Genomic DNA, 14455 nt, shown 5'->3' on the forward strand with positions numbered 1-14455 from the left:
AAAAAAAAAAAAGATTTATACATTAAGTAATTCATAGTAATTCATACAATTACTGAATGTGCTCTAAAACAGGCTATCAGATTGATTTGTACAAATTTACTCGTGTATTGTGAGGCCAAACATGCTTTCAGGAGACCCAGGTTAAGAAAAGTAAGGATGTCACTGTATAAGGGGTGAAAGCTCTGCTAATTTTACCACTGTTTTCCTAGAATGATAGAAGCAAGCCTCATCAGAAGTGTTATTTCTTGTTGAGATCTGTAGAAACAAAAAGGCTGCCTGCCATATGGTGGCAGCCTTGTAACATTTATTCCAGAAAAATAGGAATGGTTTTCCCCTCTCAGGTTCCTCAGCTGGGAATCACTGTAAATCTTCTGTAAAATTTTTTGCTGTCTTTCCTATTTCCCTTTGATTTCCTCAATCTAGTATTCATTGCTGACAAGCCCGCTAGGAGAAGAGCCAGCTCTTTATCCTTCTAGTGTACGTTAAAAGTGTCCCTGGCCTCTTTAGTAAATGTGGTTCCGCACCCAGCTTACAGCAATTGAAAATCATCAGAAGTTGGTGTTTGACTGGAGGTATCCCTTATCTCTGAGCACATCTCTGGGCTGAATCTCTTCTAAAGTGACAGTTCTCAGCAGAAACTATTAAATATTTATCACTACTTAACACTTTCCATATCAATTCATTTTTTCTGAGCAGTACAAAGTGTACTGACTATGTGCATAACAATGATTTAGCTAAAGGAGTCCCAGTTAGCACAGAGATGTTGCAAGATTGTGGCCACACACGCCTCATCCAGCAATTCACATGTGGGAATGAAGGACAACTGTCCCCCCATCATCTCCAGAGACAGCATGGATGTTTTGAATGAAATGATTCATAACTACAAAAGGCTCCATGCTTTGGGATGGAGTGAGCCCTAATTGTATCCTTGATTTGCGAGACACAGATCCATGGTTTGTAAGACACAGAACCTCATGCTGAGATGGCTTCATAGTCATATCAGCAAAGCCTGGGAAACTAGTTACAAGATTTGAAGTTTAGAACATATAGGGGTGGGCTAAGGATGTCCTCCATTTAAACCAACTTTTTCAATGAGTCAGCTCAGGAACCTTAATAACGCTACCAGCATCACTTGGCTTTTGCTCAGGAAGTTATAAAATGTGTACCTGTGAAGTGACCTGCATTTAAGTAATGTCATCTGCTGCTGCTGCTTCTGGGCAACTGGCAACCTGAGGTATTGCAGCATGTTTTAGCTGCTATATGTTATCTTTGTCCCTTGTTCTGAACAGTGATCTACCAAATGCACCATGCAAGGGGAAGAGAGGCAAATTTGCACCCTTGGCTGCAGCCTTGGGTGAAATGCTGCAGTACAGATAATATCCAGAATTTCAAAAGTCAAATTCTGCAAAGCACATTCAAACTAGATCTCCAAAAGCTCCTGGATGCTGCCACTTCCATATGTCTCTCATGGCGTATGTGTGGCAGTATGGAGATCCTCCTGGCAGTGGCAGATTTCAAGCCTCTTTAACCTGCATTACTAGCGAGGCTTCTAGCTGCTGCATGGGTCTCAAAACTGACCCATGCCCTTATGCCATCTGCATCTGTTTGAACTAACCTAATCAAGAACCTTCCATTTTTTTGCCTGCTGTTTCCAGCAGTCTGTTGTTGCTTTGTGTTACAGAAGTGGCACTGATCCCTGTGACCAGAAATGTACACACTAAAATGGAGTCAAGTTCACTCCCTTTGCAGAATGGAAACTCTCCCTTTCTCGCACTCAGAAAACCCAACCTGTGTCAGTCAGTGGGATCAGTGTTGGCACATAACAGCATGTAGAGCATGTACCCCATTTTAGCAACTGAACATCATGCTTCCAAAATTCCTCTTCATTATCTCCCTTTATGTTCTTTTATATAATGCACTCTTCTGTATAAACATGGAATTATTTTGAGATCTGTGGCCAGTCACAGCTACTCTGGCCATCAGAAAGATTTTGGCAATTTTTTTTTACATGGAATCACAGAATCCTAGAATGGTTTGGGTTGGAAGTGACCTAAGATTTTAGACACCCAATTCCTTGCACATTGTCTTAAGAACTGTGCAGTGCAACCTGTAATGCTGATCTGATCTGGTGGCTTCTTACAATTGCTATCATTTCAGGGCTGAAATCTGGAATTGTAGTTTTTGTAGATGAGATTCTAATCAAATAAATGATGGGAGTATTTGTGTTAAAATTTGGAATAAACATTGGAGAAAAAGTGACAGAAAACTGATTCAAAGAAATGTCTTCTCCAGATCACTGCTTCTTTTGTCTTCACTTTATGTACTCATTGCTTTTCCTTTCTGGGTGGTGACTCAACTGTTCTTCATCACTATTAACACTCTTAAGAGATCGGTGGTGACATACTCCATCTCTACATCCTATCCTTCCATTTTAGGAATGGTTTCTGCCCTATGGAGAAGCAACTGTCATTGAGATCAAACTGGCAGGTTGTCCTGTGAGAATGATAAGTGCAAAGCAAATTGACACTGTCTATTTTAATCACCAGCAGCTGATGCAAAGATCTGGTTGGGCTGAGGCTGGTGTAGGTGTTTCTGAAGAGTGAAATAGCAACAGCTAGAACATAATGGGGAGAGCTGATTTCAGCTATTAAACCGGGATTTAGACCAACCACACAAACTCACTATGTCTCTGAAGAAAGGTTCAAGCCAAGTGTTATAAAATCAACTGGTATTTAGTATTGGCTAAATAAACTGGATTGCAGAGAAGCACCTTAGAGAGCAAAGCAAGTGAAAGCTTTCTGGCAGAACATCCTTGCACAGAGGTTCTCCCTCTCCATCAGCCTCCAGGACTCAGAGTTGCTCACTGTCTGGGCTCACAACAGCAAGAGTTTCTAGCAGCAACAGCCATCATTGAAGGCTAACATGTTTACTGTTTATTTCAAACCATTTTTTTCAGATGTTCAAAATGCTGGCAAAAGCCTATGCTGATGCACATCCAGTCATCTCAGACCGATCAGAACATCGCTGTGGTGGAAATTTTGTAAAACGTGGAGGTATTATAAATGGTGCTGAGTGGTACAGCTTCACTGGAGGTAAAACCACTTTACCATCATTTCAAGTGAGGTAAAACCTCTATACGACCTTTATGAGATACAAGGGTTTGACAGAAATAATTTTATTCATTTCAGTTTACTTTAGGTCTGATCCTTGCAAAGAGTTATCTGTAAGGGATTAAAATAGTGATACAGATGTTGGTAGCATTTATTTCCAGCTGCCAAGGGACATAATTAACTCTGATAAAATCCAGAAAAATTAACAAGCTATACAAGAGTCATGTTTGTTATTGTATATAAGATCCTTCTATTTTTAAAATCTGAAAAGTAGAAATAAATGCTTAATGTTGTGCTGTCATACCTTAGTACCATAGGTTTGATTTCACTTTTCGTATTTGTATTCTTTCTGAATGTATTGCTTTTTCAATTTGTTTAAAAAAACTCTTTTTTTAAATAAAAAACAATAGCAGAAACAAACTTCCCATTAACTTGTGCTTAAGTTGGTAATTTTATTTCCTCAATAGTATTATTCATTTTTTTTCAGTATGTAATGGATGAATTACTAGTATTCATAACATTTTCAGAGGCACTTCAATCATATCTTGAAATTGAACTTGGACGGTTCTCAAAACTATTGTGTTGAAACTGGGCATTCAGAAAGATTTGAGGCATGAGTGAGAATCATGTTTAAATATCTGAGACTTACGTCCTTCTGAAAATTATATCCAGTGCCTTTTGTGCAGAAACATTTCTGAACATTCTAGTAGCAAAAGGACATCTCTTTCCTGATGACCTTTGGCAATCATGTCTAATATAGCTGGTTATCCAATTACTGTGGTTAGCCAATTCTTATCTTTCTACTGCTGCTTCTTGGCCAGGCGAACAATACTTGAAATGATGTTTTTTCACTGGAAAGCAGTGTCGCAGTCATTAATTAATTTGCAGCTGAAACAAGTCCTAACGTTCTGGATTTGCTGAATAATTTATATGTATTGGCCATTGCCTTTATCCAACTGCAATAGCGAAGTTCCGGTTTGGAGTAAATGGATTCTTCTTTATCTCTTTTTTTTCCTGAATCTGCAGGTATGGCAGACTTTAATTACCTTCATACAAATTGCTTTGAAGTTACTGTGGAGGTAGGATGTGAAAAATTTCCATTGGAGGAAGAACTATTTACAATCTGGCATGAAAACAGAGATGCCCTTCTGAACTACATGGAGATGGTATGACTCTACATTTTCAGATCTTAATGCTTATGGTTTTTCTTCTTATTTTCTTTGTCAATATTTCACTCATTACTGTTTCCCTGGTTAGTTATCACTGAGGCAGCACTAAATTAGTCATCACATTCCACCTGCAGCCCAGGGCCTCCACTTGTCTGACAGGGCATTCAGATAATATTTGCCTTGTCTTCCAGGAATGATGAAGATGGAGAACTTTAAAACAATGAAAAAGGGAATTGTATCTAAATACTTTGCAACGTTACAAATCAACTGTTCTAACTTTAATGCTAGGAAAAAAAAACATACATGTAGAAAAATACAAATCAACCTTTCTCCTGAAGAATAAACCAAGAGATCTGTTTTCCAGAAAGCTTGTTGGAACTTTTTCACTATAATATTCCGTGTTCATGGCCAAACTCTGCTGTACAGCAACAGGAGATACAGATTCAGTTGAAATGAGAGGTTCTTAGAATCTTGCTAGAAACATTGTTTCCACACTTCATAGCTCAATTTCTAGATGAAAATAGTTTAAAAGGTTTGAGGCCTCATTTTCAAAAGGGACAACTATATGTCTGTGAGCATTAAAGCGAGCCATTAAAAAGTCATTTTTAATAATAAGCTTGAGCTCAGCAAAAACAAATACCTCATTGACAATAAGTAAGTGAACACAGAAACAGAAGTTGCTCCTCTTTCTCTCAGCCATTAGTAGATTAGATTTCTGTCATGCCTTATTTCGATGGAGTACGCAGTAATTTAAAATAGTTAGGAGTGTTTTTATTGCCTTTCTAAGCAACCTCTTGCTACTTGTGGTAAGTATCATCATTCAATAAAGTCTACAGTACAGACCACCAAACTCATTTCATTTTACAGCTGTCTGATGAAAATGAGTTTTAGTGAATCCAAATGGAGCTGGGTTAAATCCATATATATTGCAGTTGAAGTCTTCAAGATGTAAAGATTTTTATAGTGTGAGATACTGTAGAAGTCTGTGCCGGAAAAGCTTTTTGAGTAAATGCAGGACAGTAAGCAAAACAACTTTGTAGATAAGGATGACTGAATTACTCCTGATAAGGATTAAGTCTGCCATAACCAATTCTAACTTTTCTTATTCTGATACATACCAGGCTGGTTGGTGTGTGTACAAATCTCCTTGGGTTAACACACTGAAGTAGTATTCATTTTCATAAACACTCATCTCTTCTCCCCGTTGGAAGTTGTACCAAAAAACACTCTGAAAACTACATGGCACAGACCTGAGGCTAAACCAAAAACAGTGTATTTAATAAAGCAAACCAAATCAACATCATTAAAGAAATTTCATATTTGTCATTTTTATCCTCTCATGTTGTAATTGCAAAATTATTATTGAAGTTGGATGAGGTCATACTACTTTGAGTATGTCTACAGTGTAAATTCAATTTGGCTCAGAGATGACTCTTCTGACCAGATTTACCCACTATCCATATGATAAATCCTCAAGTTCAATGCTGAAAAGTAAATTGCAGTTCTTCATCATAATCTTTTTTAAGGGATAGTTTTTAAGTCCTTAGACTGAGTCGTTCCTAAATCCATCAGTGAATTGTTCCTCTCAGTATGGAAAGGCTACATTAAAATGACAATACAGTCTCGCCTTAAATAAAAACCTGCTGTCATTGGACAATGCTAAATAATTTTCAAGCTTGGTATTAAAAAGTTACCATAAAGTCAGATGTTCAACTGCTTGTTTTTAAACATATCTATTTCTATTTTATTTTTTTCCACTGCTTTGATGCTTTGCTCTTTAAAGTCAGGGAGAAAAATAGATAAAGAACAGCACAAGTTAATCATAGCAATTCACAGGAAAAACAGGAATGGAATCACTTTTCAGTTACAAAGTTCATATGGAGTTTCCAGTAGAAAATATTTCCATTTTTGAAAGCTGCAAAAGAAAGATCCTTAAATAAAGTGAGCTCTTCGTTTGACAGAATTCACATTGCTCTTTAGTTTGTCACCAAACACATTTCTCATCAGCTCAAGCAGCTGTGCTTGTAGAGAAGAGAAAAAGGATATTATACACACTGCTATCATGACAGTCTGACATGTAGTGATGTGTAGGCAGCATGGAGATGATGAGTCCAAAGTGGTTAAAAATTTTCCTGAAATACTCTTATTCGCTCATATTAAACAAAATATTAACAGTTCCATAACTGTATTCAGTGTTATATATCAATTAATATTCATAAACCTGTGTTGAATATGATTTTAAAATATTGCATTAAGGATTGCATAGGAAATCAGGATTGTGCAAAGGATTACATTAATACAGAGATAAATATAACACTACAAATATTTATTCTTCTTCTGATTTCTCCTTAACTTAGAATTCATGTTATTATTTTATTCATATGTTTTTACTCTAAAATAGTAATATTATGTCTACCACAAGACAGTTGTGCAGTTTTGCTTCTTTAAGCACTTTGGGATCCCTTAGGAAGAAGTGAAAGAAAATGAAAACTACCTATTTCAACTAACAAAAAAACACCTGGTTTCTTTGTAAAAGTTCATTAACTGATTCTGCTGCCAGCATGGTAGTGTATTGTTTATGTGTGTTATTGTCTACAAGCTAAGAATTATGCATGATTTTGATTTACTTCTCACATCTTTTAATGCTGCACTTTGAGTAAAGAGCCACTGCTCTACGCTGATTTGATTCTGCTCATAACAGCAATGATGCCTTTTACACTGTGTGTAGACCATCAGATTGCTTTTTACAGCTTTAACTTTTCATTTCTTTCCAGTCCTGGGTCTAGGGTAGGCAATCAGCAACAGTTTTTAAGTGCTGAGGTTGTATCATGAGATGCCACTTATCTGCGCAGTGGAGGGATCCTCACTGCAGTGCTCAGCAACATGCCTAGCCTGGGAAAGCGCTTGTTCAGTTCTCCCTTTTCATCAGCTCTCTCCAAGAGGATATTGCTGCTTTTGAGATCTCAATGTAGATGTGATCAGAAGAGTTATTAGCACCCACGATCCTCTGTCATGGATCAAACTTCTCAAAAGTTGTTTCCTCTCTGCGTGGGTAGAGTACCCAGATGTGGTGCTATGATCAATGACTCTTATCTATCCTTGCTTTGCTTTTCCAGGTTCATCGGGGAATAAAAGGAATTGTGTCTGATAAATTTGGCAACCCAATTAAAAATGCTAGAATTTCAGTCAGAGGCATCCAGCATGATATCACCACAGGTAATATTTTTATTTCAGATTTTTTCCTGGGGCAGAGTGAAAGCACTGAGAAGTGAACCTATGAACTCTTGTCATATCTGATGGAATTGTCACCTTATTGAGAAGTCAAGGCTCAGCTGTGTGTTTGTTTTGAGAAAAGCAAGAGAGAGCAAACATCAAACTGGCTGTTGAGTCTGTCATATCTCTGGGATGACACAGTCCTTGCAGTTAAAACTTCCACATGAAGCTGTCAGCCAACCATCAAAAACAATGCGTATTAGAGAAATTCAGAAATCCACCTAGAAGTACACAGTTCATGTCTGGAGGAATATAGCAATATCCCTGCTGGGAGGCAAAGACTACTCTATCCATCTTGTATTCAAGGAAAATAGATGAGACATTCTGAGCATGAGATATAGAATGTATAGTAGGATCTACAGTGGCTTTAGCAGCTGGAATAAGTACTGTGTTTGCAAGGCAAGCAACCCTTTTTTCCATGTGAAAAACAGTATAAATATAAGCAATCTGTGAACAATGTTTATATCAAATGCAAAAGAACATAGAATTTTGAATTATGTTCAATGTCACCAGCTGATAACCATGTATAAGGTGTGTGCAACTGCTAATTTTCACAGTTCTAAAGTTCTGAGCACTGGAATAAATGCTTTCATTTTATTATTGATTTCAGTGGGAATAGGATAGACCATAGGAGTGCAAAACAGAAGACATGAATGGTAACATTTTTTTATAATGATAGTTGAATCAATTTGGAAAGCCACAATGACTTACTATGTAGTGGATGCTTTCCAGCTTTTGGGAAAAAAAGAGGGGGAAAAAAAAAACCCATCACAAATTAAAAAAAAAAGCCCTTAACATCAGAGAGGATACAATAGTGGAGATTATGCAGATTCTTTAAACTGATGTGAGATTCTGGCATGAATTAGGGTCTCTTTCAAATTTCTTCCCAGATGATGGCTTTACACTGGCAATGGACATTTAAAGAATTAAGGGTTGAATAAAAAATATGTTTACACTATGGAACATTTGTACTTGTGTTAGAAGGGGTTAAAAATGTCATGTGATTAAAACATCTTTAAATTTCAGTGTCAAAAAAAGTACTGAAAAATTCCATGGGAAAAAAAAGACATTAATGCAACATTAACTGAGTTAAGAAACATATCATTTAAAATAAAGGAAATACAAAATGGAGAATAAATATTGCATTTTAAAACTCCCTGCTTTTTGCCTGCAGGGCCTAACCTTCAGCTGGAGGAAATTTACACTCATTTTATACTAATGGCAATTTATACCATCTGCAGCTCCGACTCCGTGGTCTTATGCACTATAACATCTGTAAAGTAGTAGAATGTAATATAATAAAAGAGGGATTTCTTACCTCTTTTGACATGCTATATTTATGTGTATATTGCAGCTTGGATTCTGCTTTCACTTTCTTAAGTTTCACGTAGTCTTTAACTCATGTTGTTTCTTTGGAGTTATTCCTTGTGCCCATAGGAGAGCAGCAAGAAGGAAAGCTTGCCAGTTACTGAAATTTTGTATGTGAATTTTACTCCTTACATTCCCAAATGCCAGAATATATTTTTGTCCTTCAAATGTTTGTCTGAACTTTTTTTCAAAATTTGTGTTGACTTGTTTCTAAAATCCTTTAAAACCTGCTCCCTAAATGTTTGTGTATGTGTGGATGTTTGTATTCACGAGTATACGTGAGTATGAGTATGTAAAGGATGGAAGACCAATTAAGCTCTGTCTTCTTGTGCCTTTGCTTTTCCAAAGCTGCTGATGGAGACTACTGGCGACTCCTGCCTCCAGGGACATATGTAATCACTGCCCAAGCCATGGGCTATACCAGGGTGATGAAAAGGGTCACCCTTCCCATCAAGATGAAACGGGCTGGACGAGTCGACTTTGTCCTGAGACCCATTGAGACTTGGCCTAACAAGCTTCTCCGCCGGCCCATGGAAGGCATGAATGACCAGTATGACCCACTGGAACTGTTTGACCCTCATGCTCAACATGCACAGGCTCGGGGAGGGTCACAACAGGTCAGGGAGAAGCCCTGGTGGTGGTCCTACTTCAGCTCTCTAGGCCTCCATAAACCTCTCTGGCTGCTTAAACAGCACTGAACGGTGCCGTCATGCTCTGCATACCTTGTTCTGCTGCCCTTCCACCCAGCTCCATGCACCCGGATTGCTCTTAGCAATATTTAAATCTGTGTCATTTGAAAGTACGATGTTAATGCAAGCCACTTGCTTCTTTTGTTTTCTCTTTGCACACAAGTGAGTCTGTTCAATTGTTTTTATATATTAAAAGCAATGGTGCACACCCATTCAAGAGCCAGGTTTTATGTAGTCTTTTTCTTAGTAATGTGCTGTACTTCTGCCCAGGTAGTTAATCATCACATTCATTATTTATTAGGTTCTAAGTACCTGCAGGAATATATTCGTGATCCTTTAATGCATTTTTGTACATGTTTTAACACATTAATGACCATGTACTAAAAACAATTTTCAGAAATCTCTTTTTACATTATTTTACTATATTAAGTTCCATTCATTAGCTCCTCTAATATAGCTCACAATTATTTTTTAAGGCCATCATGTGATATTAGTATTGATTTTGGACTGAAAAAAAAAATCATTAGGAATATGGAAGTAAATCTGTATCTGAATAAATAGCACATTCAGTAGGATGGGCTGCTAACAGACAAGTCAGTATTAATGAGGAATCATGAAGTTTTCCCAAGTACTGTTTCGGAAATTATCCTTTGAAGACATATGTAATAAAAAATTGTTAAATACTCAATCTTATTTCTTTGAACTCTTTTGCATCAATAGATCCACAGAATCAAGAAAAATGCTTGGAAAGTAGATTCTGTTCCAAGAAGTGTGAAAATCCAATCATTATGATATATAAATTTAAATAGAATTTGAAGTTTTCTAGTGTAATAAGTAAAGCAAAACACAGAAATATATGCTCACTCATGGAAGTACTCACAACCTATGATGTAGAAAAGTGCATGAAGTAATTTGAAGAATATGACACATTATCCTAAAGGATGTTAATATCACGCAGTCTTTAGTCCACTGGATTATTAATGGAATAATCAAATAAATCATTAAGTTCTTTCCAAAATAGTTAAATAGGTAAATAGTGGTCTTGCAAGATGTTGTCCTCCCTCAGAAATGTTTTTTGAATATCCATGATTTTGATGAAACATTTAGACCCGTACTTCCTTTTGGCTTGCAGTGGATAATGAGCTTCATGCACTTACAGTAATTTCTCATCTGAACGCCACGTTGTATGATCAAGATGTTTGGAGCTGATGTACTTCCTGCAGGAACTGCAGTATTAGTTGTCTGGATTGCCCTATGCCCTAAAAATTTGTTTCCTCAATTTAGACTAAAAAAATCCCATATTACATGAGGTCTGTACTCCATGTGCATGTATCTTAGACTATAATTGCCTAAGAAGACCCAGGAGATGAATGACTTTAATTCTGCAGCCGGACACTGTACATGCCTGAGTGCCTTATTCCCTGCTGTAACCTGATAGAAGTTCAGAATCTGTTAGTCCAGTGTTTAAATGTTTGCAGGACTGGAGTCTATGTAAAAAATGAAAGAAAACCAACTCATAGCATTAACAAAAATAGTTATACAAGGCCAAATGTACTGCACACAAATTAGCGATCCTTTCCCAGGCTTACTAAACTGAAGAAACTCTGAATCCTAAATGTTTCATGGAGAAACAAGCAAAAGATATACCTACAGACTGTATTTCCTGTAATATGTATTACCACTGTTTACTATGGTCATTTTTTACAAAGATGCTATACAGTGAAAAAATTGGTAAAACTAGCAAAATCAGAAAAATATGCCAAATTGCTGGCCATTAGCTGTTCTTTTTATGTACGTAATGTCTTGCACACTTAGAAAGATGCTTTCTATTAGTATATCCCATATTCTCATAAGACTATTTGGAATTTTGTCAAGTAATCACAGTACACCCAAGCCAACTGAAATATAAAACAGAATGGCTGTGCAGAAAATCCATTCCTTTCCATGAGTCCCATGTGGAAATAGCAGATGGCAATCAAGACTGTGGAAAGACAATTTTCTGGGAAAATTGTAAAGAAGTGCTAAGTTTGAGAGAGTGTAAAAAGCAGCTCTTCTGGACTACCATAGCTCTAATGTGAAATTGGTACAATAGAACAAAAGTAGCTTCCCTACATTTCTCTGCCTCATCCATAAAATGAGGTGTTCAGCGGATAAAAATTTGAGATCAGACTTCTGATTCACACACAGCAACCTGTAGAGATGGGATTTGTAAAACAAATTATGTCAACAAAAGCAATTACAAGGGTTCTGGGAAAAGGTATGCCTCAGTCTTCTGAAACTACTCCATTTTTCTGAGAGACAAAATCTTCAGTTCTCAGCTCCTTGGAGATGGAAAAGACTTCCAGCATTCTCTTGGTGCCTCTCAAACATTCGTTTAAGTTTAGATTAGATTTGGGGTGTCTTTATCAATGCTTTGAAGATACAAAAAGAAAAAAAAAAAGTAAGGAAAAAAAGAAATCATTGGTCAAAACCAGCCTTGCAGACTCAGCTTGGCCTTTTTCCAGAGGACTACATGTTTAGCAGTTGGACTGCTTTCAAGAATTACAGTGTGTGTTCATGAGACTCTCTCTCCTTTTAAGTCAGAGACTACATAACTTTTTCAATTACCTTCCAACCACATATTGAACAGTATTGACATATGTTTTTTGTAACATCCTCCTTAATAATTAATTTTCTAGTCTCCACGTTTGAGGGGGTCTTCTCAGCCATGGAGCCAAACTGTTTCTGCAGAAAGCAATAACATTAATAAATGTTCTAACTTGCTAGCTCTCCAGACCTCATCAGTCTGCCAGCAATGAATCTTCCCAACAAGTCAAAATATGTAAATCTAAGCAATACAATTACAGATATAAAGAGCAAAGAAGATCTCTTTATGTCATATGTACAAATTACTTTTCATTCTTATTGCAGAGAAAAATCAAGAACACCTACAGAAAATATCAGGAGCTAAATCACAAGTACTGTATATGGTTACACTGAAGAAGCCTTGGGTCTCCGTTCCATTCATAAGAGAGAAGCTAAAGGAGAAAAGCTTGCAGTTGTTGACATTTTCATCTGTTTTAACAAAATGATGTTTCATTCTTGGGCCACCCACACGTAATAAGGAGCGTCTTTATCTTCCTCACAATAGAAAAGAGGAGAGTGTTTTGAGATTTCCTAGAAACACAACTTATGTCAAAATCACCATCCACTAAAGATTCCTGTTTACATTTTTAATACTGCTTATCCCATTCTTCTTCTTTCAACGTCTCAGTTTAACAGCAAAATGAGCTCCAGAGCAATATTGCAGGCTTCTTGGAAGTCCTGTGAACCAGCTGTCTAGCAGGGCTTGCCAGACCAGTGTCATTTCTTTGTGTCCATCATTCTAGCATTTCACTGCAATTCAAACAAGCCAGAGACGTCTTTAACAGCCATCCAGCTCTGAGTGTGTGGGGGAACACCAGAAGGGTTTCTCGTAGGACTTTTTTGTGGCCATGTCCATTTTCTGGATCTAGGCCTATTTGAATGAATACATGATGAATGAAGGGGGATTCCCCCCAGTTTGGCTCCTAGGAGCCACCAGTGACACACCAGTAGAGAAGCAATTGTGCTTATGTCATCATGGCAGTGTAGTGGAAGAGAGAACACCATCAGTAAGTATATCATTGTAGTACTGAGACTGACCAAGTCCCACAATTTTTACAAAGTTTGGAATCATACCATCATTTTCCCATCCCATTCTGATATATGAATAGTTCATAAAGCCAGGTGGAAAAGTATAGTCATATCCCCGAAGAGGTAAATAAATATAATTATAAATATAGGACTCTCTGAATATTTAAGTATTTGACAGTTATTGGTTGCTGAAGTGTCTCTCAGAACTGAATTATGGAAAGAGATGTAACTTTTAAAAAATATTTTAAAAATTTACATATATATCTTTGAGATAGATCCGTTATGTCAATGCATAGGTCTCGACTTCGAGAGGAAGCAAAAGGGGGGAAAAAAGTCATTAACATGCACTGGTAGCTAAACTTTGTTAGGATTATTTTAAATGATGGGAGAAGAGTCTTTTTTAGTTAAATACTCCTTTAAGGATTTGTATCACCTTCTAACAATAGGGGAAAACTTCGCTAATCTAAAAGAATAGTGATGTTATTGCTGGCGTTGTCTTTAGTTTCCTTCTTTCAAAATGGAATTAAAGTACTGTTGGTACACTCAGTAATGTAATGTGTACTCATGTCTTTCAGTTTTCTTTCTCACAAGGTACATACTGTTTATTTTCATGCAATTAGTACTGATGTTTATGTTTACTGAATCTGATTGAGTATTTTAAGACATTTTCTGCTTGAAAATACCACTACTTCAATGATATTGTCAAGAAAGAATATTCTGTTTCAATGAAGTCAAGATATTTCATTTTTCACAATTCACACAGAAACACAATTCTAAAATGTCAATTTCCTAAAGAATTCAAATATAATTTTGCATCTTGCAGCCACTTACATTCTGAAGAATATCTTTTTAATTACTCTCCTTCCCTCTGGGGAACTGCATGAAAAACAAGTTTGTTTTTCTTTTCCAACTCGTTAATAATTGTTATTATTGTTATTATCTTATAAAAATATCAATATACAGTATTTGCTTTATTGTTACTATTGTTTTGTCAGGGAAAGGGTTTTCCTGACACAATGCAAAATCTGCTTCTCACTAAAAAATCACCGAGGAGCCTCAGACATGTCAGTGTATTACATGCTATGCAATATATGCCTGTGTACTAACATCTGTGCTACAGTTACATGTGTAAAAATGCCAGCAGTGTTACAATAATTGGAAATTAAACCTTAAACAAGAGAAGGGGTAAATT

At 36.7% G+C, this 14455-nt stretch overlaps 1 protein-coding gene across 1 annotated transcript; it reads left to right on the top strand.

The window, feature by feature from the left end:
• Positions 1 to 2942: 2942 nt before the first annotated feature.
• On the top strand, positions 2943 to 14167 carry LOC104910864 (carboxypeptidase Z). The gene is made up of 4 exons (XM_010710490.3): positions 2943 to 3092; positions 4137 to 4276; positions 7396 to 7495; positions 9269 to 14167. The coding sequence occupies exons 1-4, from the start codon at positions 2957 to 2959 to the stop codon at positions 9616 to 9618; spliced, it is 726 nt and encodes a 241-aa protein (XP_010708792.2). The 5' UTR covers positions 2943 to 2956; the 3' UTR covers positions 9619 to 14167.
• Positions 14168 to 14455: the final 288 nt, after the last annotated feature.

The sequence above is a fragment of the Meleagris gallopavo genome, chromosome 4, assembly GCF_000146605.3.
Source record: "Meleagris gallopavo isolate NT-WF06-2002-E0010 breed Aviagen turkey brand Nicholas breeding stock chromosome 4, Turkey_5.1, whole genome shotgun sequence".
Classification (NCBI taxonomy): domain Eukaryota; kingdom Metazoa; phylum Chordata; class Aves; order Galliformes; family Phasianidae; genus Meleagris; species Meleagris gallopavo.